Source organism: Scylla paramamosain, chromosome 26 (genome assembly GCF_035594125.1).
Source record: "Scylla paramamosain isolate STU-SP2022 chromosome 26, ASM3559412v1, whole genome shotgun sequence".
In the NCBI taxonomy this organism is placed as follows: domain Eukaryota; kingdom Metazoa; phylum Arthropoda; class Malacostraca; order Decapoda; family Portunidae; genus Scylla; species Scylla paramamosain.
Genome location: NC_087176.1, coordinates 1,228,685 through 1,237,500, shown reverse-complemented (window position 1 = coordinate 1,237,500; position 8,816 = coordinate 1,228,685). Strand labels below are relative to the sequence as shown.

The 8,816-nt window shown below is 43.7% G+C and overlaps 1 protein-coding gene across 6 annotated transcripts in view; it reads left to right on the top strand.

Moving 5' to 3' along the window:
- LOC135113549 (protein amalgam-like) overlaps positions 1 to 8,505 on the top strand; it is a 78,389-nt gene extending 69,884 nt beyond the window's left edge. For all 6 annotated transcript variants that reach the window (XM_064028804.1, XM_064028801.1, XM_064028805.1 and 3 more), the window contains 5 exons: positions 2,250 to 2,436; positions 3,575 to 3,703; positions 3,907 to 4,026; positions 4,721 to 4,894; positions 5,515 to 8,505. In XM_064028804.1, the coding sequence (XP_063884874.1) occupies positions 2,250 to 2,436; positions 3,575 to 3,703; positions 3,907 to 4,026; positions 4,721 to 4,894; positions 5,515 to 5,873 (969 nt within the window). In that variant the 3' untranslated portion in view covers positions 5,874 to 8,505. The remainder of the gene's footprint in view (positions 1 to 2,249; positions 2,437 to 3,574; positions 3,704 to 3,906; positions 4,027 to 4,720; positions 4,895 to 5,514) is intronic.
- The last annotated feature ends 311 nt before the right edge of the window (positions 8,506 to 8,816 follow it).

Here is an 8,816-nt window from a genome sequence, read left to right as displayed (position 1 = left end):
AGATACACGCTGTTGAAACTCGGGAGGTCTTCTTTTAATACACGGGGCTGCTGTGCTGTGTTATTATGCCACGTGATGCGCCATTAAATATTTGGGGAATATAAAAACATGAATATTTCGGGAAAAGCTGCCGGTAAATATATACAGCTTGGCCAATATGGTTCCCTCATGAATGTATTACAGAGGCAGTAAGGATATTGGAGCCCGCGCCCTGCCGCTCCTCTCCCCCCCCCTTCTCTCTCTCTCTCTCTCTCTCTCTTCTCTCTCTCTCTCTCTCTCTCTCTCTCTCTCTCTCTCTCTCTCTCTCTCTCTCTCTTGGTTCTGATTTCATTACTTCGTCAAATTCTGAATATTTTAAAAGAACAGTCAAATAAATGTAGTAATTTCTCTCTCTCTCTCTCTCTCTCTCTCTCTCTCTCTCTCTCTCTCTCTCTCTCTCTCTCTCTCCTCTCTCTCTCTCTCTCTCTCTCTCTCTCTCTACTGTGATCTCCGCAAAGTTCCAGTCAGGATGCTTTTCTCGCCGACTCGTCTCAGGTTTTATCAAGTTGGAGCAAAGTTTTGATGAGAATGGCTCCCGTTACCTTGATTGGGCCGCGGTGACTGCAGGGCTCGCGGCACGGCTAGGTGGGGAGGGAGAGGGACAGGTGAGTCAGTCAGGCGTGGCAGGTGAGGCAGGTGTGTCTCCGTAATACACCTGGTTGTGAGGCGCCAAGTTATGAGTCATTGAAGAGCGGCGACTCAATCTTCCTAAATGTCGGAATTCTTAAGGAGTTGAGGGCGGGATCAGGGAAATTTGGCTTCATTAGTGTTGTAAGCTTGTATGATGATGATGCTCCTCCTCCTCCTCCTCCTCCTCCTCCTCCTTTGTGTCTATGGTGAGGCTAGTTCTTTCTTTTTCTGTCTCTCTCTCTTTTTCTCTTCTTCTCCTCGTGGGTATTCTTCAAGCTTTGTTCTTCCTCGTGTCCTTCGCTGCTGCAGTTTCTTCATTATAAAGACACCAGGAAGATTTGCCGTGTTGAAAGCTGCGTGTATTTGTTGATGGAAGATAGATTTGCTAGCTGTCTTGTTTCTCCGATGTGTTTTGAGGCACCTTGAAGTGTTGAGAGGAGACGTTAATCTTCTACACCGTATTTGATTTAATACTCGTAAGTCAACTTCTTCATTAGTATTTTAAGCTTGTACCTTCGTGTGTATGGGATGCTGGTTCTTCTCTTTTTCTTTCTCTTTTTTTTCTCTCCTTTCTTTCCGTGGGTATTCATAAAGGTTCACGTTTCCTCGTATTCTCTGTTGCTGCAATTTCTTCGTTATAAAAAGACACGACGAAAATTTGTCGACCCGTATTGAAAGTTGCGTGTATTTGTTAATGAAAGTTAGGTTAGTTTTCTTATTTCCACAAAGTTCTTGAGGATTCCTTGAAGTGTTAAGATGAGACGCCAGTCCTTTGCACACGGAACTTAACTTAGCATGTCAACTTCTATTGCGCGAAATTTAATCGGAACATAATCAAGTTACCAGACTTCAAAATTATGTCTTGCTTCTCGTTCACGTTCTTTCAAAATGGTGATTCAGTTCCCGAAGTGACCGAGTTACCGCGGGACCCTCAGAACTATAGAGGAAAATTCCGATCATTTGCATCCATAAATTCGTCTAATCTTCTTCTAAAGCTCCCTATTGGCTCGGCACTATCACTGATCACTCTACCATTCTACTTGAGAACTCATTTCTTCCAGTCTCTTTTAAAAATCTAACTTTATCGAGGTTAAACTTGTTATTTCTTGTCGCTTCCTGATTACTGACCCAGATGATTTCCTTCATGTCTCCTTCATAAGAGGGAGACATATCTACCCTTCAGCGCCACACCCTCCCTTCTGTACACTTCAGACGGCTCACAAAACTACCCGCGTACTATTGACATTTCAGTCAGTACATTCTACCTTTCCCATTCTTTAAAAACGTTCACGAAACTATCCTCTCCTACCTACCTTTTAACAGCACACCCTCCCTTTTCCTATATTTCAGACAACCGACAAGCTATCCTCTTGCAGTCAACTCTTCAATCAGTACATCCCACGTTCCTTATTCTCCAAAAAGTCCACAAAACTATTCCTTCCCTGCCTATCAGAAGCACACCCTCACTCCTTACAAACATTTCAATCAGCCACTTCTTCCCTAAGCTTTAAAACGGCCCATAAAACCATCCGTCTCCTATCACCGTACTGACAGCACACCCTCCCTCTGCCCTGCTTCAGATGGCGCACCTGGAGGTCGTGGTGCCGCCTGAGATCGTGGACAACGCCACCTCTGGGGAGACAATAGTGGAGGAGGGCAACTCAGTAACACTCACATGCAAGGCCAGAGGATTCCCGCAGCCCGTCGTGTCCTGGAAGAGAGAGGAGAATGCCAGGATTGTTCTCAGAGACCAAGGAAACAAGAAAGGTAGGATGCATAACATTCGTGAAGGGGAAACGGATATTTTTTTGCTTTATTTACAGAAGGGGTGTTCATTAAGAAAGATTACCATTATATATTCAGTTACAAGGGATGAGAAACGGTCGTGGATGATGATAATGATGACAATAACTTCTGAAGACTAAGTTATGTGTGTGTGTGTGTGTGTGTGTGTGTGTGTGTGTGTGTGTGTGTGTGTGTGTTGTGTGTGTGTGTAATATATATAGTGTGTACCTTCCTGTCTTCACGTCAACTATTCGCGGCAGGCGGCGCGGCGGGCACGCCTCAGTGGTCCTCTCATTACGGTGTCCATAACCACACATTCTCGCCGCTGTTCCCTCGCCCGGCTCGTCTCCATTCAAAGCTCCCCGCCATTCTCGCGCTAAAAAAAAAAAAAAAAAAAAAAAAAAAAAAAAAATAGTTTCGCAGATATTTCCAGCGGCAGATTTGTGGCATACAGGGAGGAATTTGCAGTTTTTGTTCCTACACGCACCACACACCAGCATTGTACAGCAATTATTGTGTGGCGGTACGATATATGTATAATCACGATGTACGAGAGTTGAGAGCCTAACTTTTTTTTTTTTTAGACGGTTATTCGCAATATACTTCATGGAAAAAAAAAAAAAAGTAATTGTTAAAACAGTCGCCCCTCATCCTTCACTATACATGGAATCCTACACAGTGACTCTCCTAATGTGGTGAGTTTATTCTGCATTTCCATTATTTACATGAGAGTGGAGATTTAATGAAGACCACCACACTCTTATTTATTTATTTTATCTGTGTAGAAGGACACTGGCCCAAGACAACAAAATGGAAAAAAAAGACTTAGAGATGCTAGCTAGCCTTTAAAAACCTTTACACTTATTCTATATTTTTTTTTATAGAGGGAGAAAAGCGCTAAGCAACATTCCCGCAGCACCGTGACTCAATGTACTTAACCCTTACTCTTCCACGCTACAAGGGTTATAACAGAGGCTACAGTAACAACATGCCCTTATTCATTCTTTTATCTATTTATTTAACTATTTCATTCGATTTTTACTGAGAGAGAAGGGCGCTACAACATTCCAGCAACACCATGACGCAATGCACGTAACCTCCTTTATTCAACCTTCTGCAGTGGTGACGACGGAGGGTGAGCAGCTGCACCTCACGCGGGTCAAGAGGTCGGACATGGGCGCCTACCTGTGCATCGCCAAGAACGGAATCCCGCCCTCGGTCAGCAAAAGAATAATGCTCAAGGTCACCTGTGAGTATTGCCAGGTGTGCGTGGTGCTGTACTACAATTATTACTTTGAGTCTGTTAGTATGGAGATTGCATTCTATAAGGCACTATTTATATGCTTTACTTTAAAATTCTATGACCTACAAACTATTAATTCCGTTTAGGTGGATGTCTGTTACCTCCTTCACGCACCACAGTTAATCCATCCCCTCCCTCTCCCCCGCCAGTCTCCCCGCTGCTGGAGGTCCCCGTGCACATGATAGGCTCACCCATCGGGAAGGAGGTGACCATCAGGTGCCGCGTGGAGTCCTCCCCCAAGGCCGTGGCCACCTGGAGGAAGGACCCAGGTGAGTGAACCCAGCAGACCCCCTTGAGGAACGCCACAGGGAATATTCTATAGGACTTTACGTTATCCTCATCTTTATTTATTTTCTATTTGTCAATTATATAACCGGGCATCTTTTTTTTTTTTTTTTTTGCTTTGGTGAACTGAAAGAAATACGAAAACACGTGAGTAAAGTTAAGATGTGCTGTGTTGTAGAATCACAGACGCTAATGAACGGTATGAACGGATGCGTGAATAGGATTTAGTCTCTATAGGTGGAATTAGAAGGATCATGCATGGAGGTTAGATATGAATGATACAGATAATACAAATAACCTTAAATGCTAAAAAAAAAAAAAAAAATACCCTAAGTAATAATTAATGATTTAAGGGTATTTTCAATTTGTGTGCGTGTGTGTGTGTGTGTGTGTGTATACAATAAATGCACCGTAACTAACTCAAACTATACTCTCTCTCTCTCTCTCTCTCTCTCTCTCTCTCTCTCTCTCTCTCTCTCTCTCTCTCTCTCTCTCTCTCTCTCTCCCTTCATCTCTTCCTCCTTTCTTCTTCCTTTACCATATTTCTCCTCGTGTTTTCTTCCTATCTCCTCTTCACTTCCCGATCACCAATTGAATGAAAAACTTATAAGAATGCAAATAAAATACTTATTTATTACTCTATCTTATCTTGCCTTCATTGTAACCACGCCTGGGCAGAGGAGCAAATGATAATCAGCAGCAGGAAGTACAACGTGTCTGAGGAGCAGGAGGGATTCTACGTCACCCACATGAGTCTCACCATTCGCAACTTCACGAGAGAGGACGCCACCACCTACCGCTGCGTCGCTAGCAACTCCCTCGGCTCCAGCACTTCCTCGGTACAAGTTTACGGTGAGTAGAAAGAGAGTACGGAAGGCTATAGTAGTGTGGAAGGTGACATCAGGTAGGTGACTTTATAAATGTGTGTGAGGTTATGCAATAGAAGGTCTTAAGATTATTAGTGTGTGTTGGAAGTGGTGTGTGTGTGTGTGTGTGTGTGTGTGTGTGTGTGTAGAGAGAGACAGAGACAGACAGACAGAGAGAGAGAGAGAGAGAGAGAGAGAGAGAGAGAGAGAGAGAGAGAGAGAGAGAGAGAGAGAGAGAGAGAGAGAGAGAGAGAGAGAGAGAGCGAGAGAGGGAGAGAGAGAGAGAGTCAATCAGTCAGCCAGCCAGCCAGCCAGTCAGTCAGTCAGCTAGTTAGCTAGTTAGTTAGTCAGTCAGTCAGTCAGTCAGTCAGTCAGTCAGTCAGTCAGTCAGCCAGCCAGCCAGCCAGCCAGCCAGCCAGCCAGCCAGCCAGCCAGCCAGCCAACCAGCCAGCCAGTCGGTCAGTCAGTCAGTTAGTCAATCAGCCAGCCAGCCAGTCGGTCAGTCAGTCAGCCAACCAGTTCAGGAGTCCAAGCAAATCTCCACATTCACAAAACTCCTCACCACACACAGCCAGACTATTCACCACCCTTCACGTCCCCCCACAGAGATCCAGCCTCAGAAGCCCAGCGTGGTGAAGGTGGAGGAGGAGCGCAAGATGGACAACCACATCCCGAACCCAGACTCGGAAACAGACAAGGCGGAAGACTCCCACCCTCTGGACTTCGATCATTCCCTCAAGACAACTTACTTCCCCTCGGGCGGCGGCGACTCGGGCTTCGAATCTGACAATGAAATCCCCATAGTGGAGGAGGAGATGCCGAAGAAGACCTCACGTAATACAATTTTCAGTATCTTTAGTAACGCCGCCGCCCGGAATGAGATGACGGGCGGCCTACGGTTGGCGTGGGTGTGCGTGACTGCAGTCCTCCACTGGCCGCTCCTCGCCTTCATCCCACCCCTCTAGAAGCTCATGAATAGGTGTTGTTGTTGTATCTATTCTAGAATGTGTTGTTGTTATGATTGACGTTACTCGATCCTCAGCTGAATCCTCTCCAGACCAACATCAGTCCGCCTTCCGAACGAAAACACTTCCTTCGCAGTCAGAAAAGTCAGTTCTGTTCCGCTTTCTTTCAGTAGATCACAGCGGGGCAGGAACTTGAGAAGCCAGCCTTTAAACCAAACCCCCGGTACAGTCATGGCCAACCAATGAGTCACGTGCCACATTCACCTTCACTGCATAGTCTTTCCCTCAATCTGAAGTCCTCGAGTCTGCAGTGAGTATCAGTAGCCAGGTTTTGTTGCTACCAGCTGATCAGGGGACGTCAGAGAGAGAGAAGACAAGGAACACAGTGGAAGTGAGTGAGGCAGGTGACGTGACTTGTGCTCGCTACTGTACATAACTCCGTCAGGATGGTGTTAGTGGCCGCAGCCCCTAATCGATACCTAGCTCAGGTGACCTATCATGGTTTTCACGTGTTCTAGTAGCGTGGCGCACCGGGAGAGGACGGACGCTGTTGTGACTGGCTATGTGAACGACGCGAGACGATTACTGAAGTGTAGAAGGACGGCGGGTGATGCGAAGAAACCTTAATGCTTCCTAACCACGATATTTAACCGATGGGAAGTGTCATCTAGTGAACAACGAATAGAAAACGTAATACTCGGACTTATTTCCTGTTCCCTCTGTCTCCGGAGTCCCCGTCACCTGTTTCTCTCCCCCTTCCTCCCCTCTTCCTCCCTTCCTCCGACTGAACGTGACTCCTAGCGTAGACTGAAGTAAATATATATATACATAACTATAAATAAAAGAACTATCAGTGTAAATATAGGCGAAATAAGGATGTTTTTACCCGTATTTAGAAGATCAAACTAGTGCTTCCATTGTTCATATCAAAATAACAGGGTCTCTCTTTCACACCGTCATGGCTGGTTGACACACACACACACACACACACACACACACACAAACACACACACATTAGAAATCCACATGTAGAGAAGTAAGAAAAGTATGGAACACACACACACACACACACACACACACACACACACACACACACACACACACACACACACACACACACACACACACATACACACACGAGTGCTTTTCTAGATAAAGACGCGTCACGCTCACGGCCAGAAAGAGATCTTCAGTGTGCTACTTGCGATGAAGCGTGAACCACAGGCGGAATTTATTGTTGATGTTGTTGTTGTTCTTGTTGTTGTTGTTGTTTACCGTGGAGGAAACGTACCCTCTTTTATTCAGTTAATTAGTTTGCTTTAAGTTTTATTTTCTTTGAAACTAAAAATGCAGGAGTGAAAAAGCTTAGTTTTTTTTTTTTCCCTTTTTTTTTTTTTTTATCTCCTGTGAAATCTTAAGACATGGAAACGATATATGAAAGTACGAGGTTTTTCTTCATGGTGTATTTGTGGTCTACGTACGCAATGCTGTATATGGTGAGGTATTCTCGTATGATGCTGACTGTGGGATGAAAATGTGAGTGGAAAAACAGCAAACTTCGAAGTACTGAGATGGTATACTTGTAAAAAAGTCTTAAATATCTTTCAGTGAATATAATAATATCAAAATACCCACGTCTTCTGAAATATCATGAGGTGTAATTTCAGAAGGATAATTCTAAGTAAAAAAAAAAAAAAAGATGGATAACATTTACTAAAAAGAAAACTAGTCAAAACAGGAAAGAAAAGACAAAACAAGTGATGGAAAAGAGAACTCCAAATTATTGATGACTTAAAATCAAATTAGAAAACAAACAAATAAAAAATGAAGAGAACAGAACTGATGAAATGTAGGCAAGAAAATTAAAAACTGAACACGACAAAAACGAAAGACGGAGAAGCAAAAAATATACAGAAAGAAAACTCAAAATAAGACAAAAAAAAATAATAGTAAAGTCAAGAAAGAAAATTGGCAGGTGGAAAACAAAAAATGACAAATCGTGGTTCGCAATCAGCAATTATTGAATGTAAATCGAATCACGCCGCGTGTTCTGAGCTGACGCGGCGGAAGTTAGCGAATGTGCGTGTGCATCTGTACGTATGTTGAAATGCATGTACGTATATGTATGTGACTACGAATAGAGTGAGGGAGAATACAGACATACACACAATGATTATGGGGGTTATATGAAGATCAGCCACGCAGAATGTACATAGGTTAGGTTAGGTTAAGTTCAGTTAAGTTAGATTAAGTTAGGTTATGTATGAGTAAAACAATTTAACCTAACCTAACTTAGCGAAACTATCTAACCAAATGTAGCTGAAAAGACTGTTAGGTTAGGTTAATATGAGCAAGGTAACAGGCTAACCTAACTCAACCTATCAGACAAACCTAACCTAACTTAACCTAACAAGTACCGTTGCATTGGCTGTTCTTCAAGCAGTCCCACTGTATATAATTCGTAGGATGTATATGAAAGGATATGTGATTATATATAAATATATACCTAACTATATACACAATACATAATGAATAAATAAATATATATACACAAACCGTACGTGTTTTGTGCGTGTATAGGATCTTGTATCACTATAACCATGCATATCGACAATAAATTTATATAAACACACGTGTATGGCTCTGATTACCACACACACACACACACACACACACAGACAGTCCACACCACCCTCCCCTCACACCAACACAACAACACAACAATAACAACAATGTCTCGCCACCAAAGTCACGCTTCAATAAATGACTGTATATGTTCTCCGGCCTCAGGAGTGTGTTTCTTTGTCCCTTGCCCCCCACTCAGCGCCCCCAGGAGGTTTGAAGGGCCGCATCAACACAGGGAGGGAACAGTAGCAAGGTGGTCTTATAGGGATACCTGTGCTGGTGTTGTTAAATGAGTGACGTGGAGGGAAAAGAGGAGGC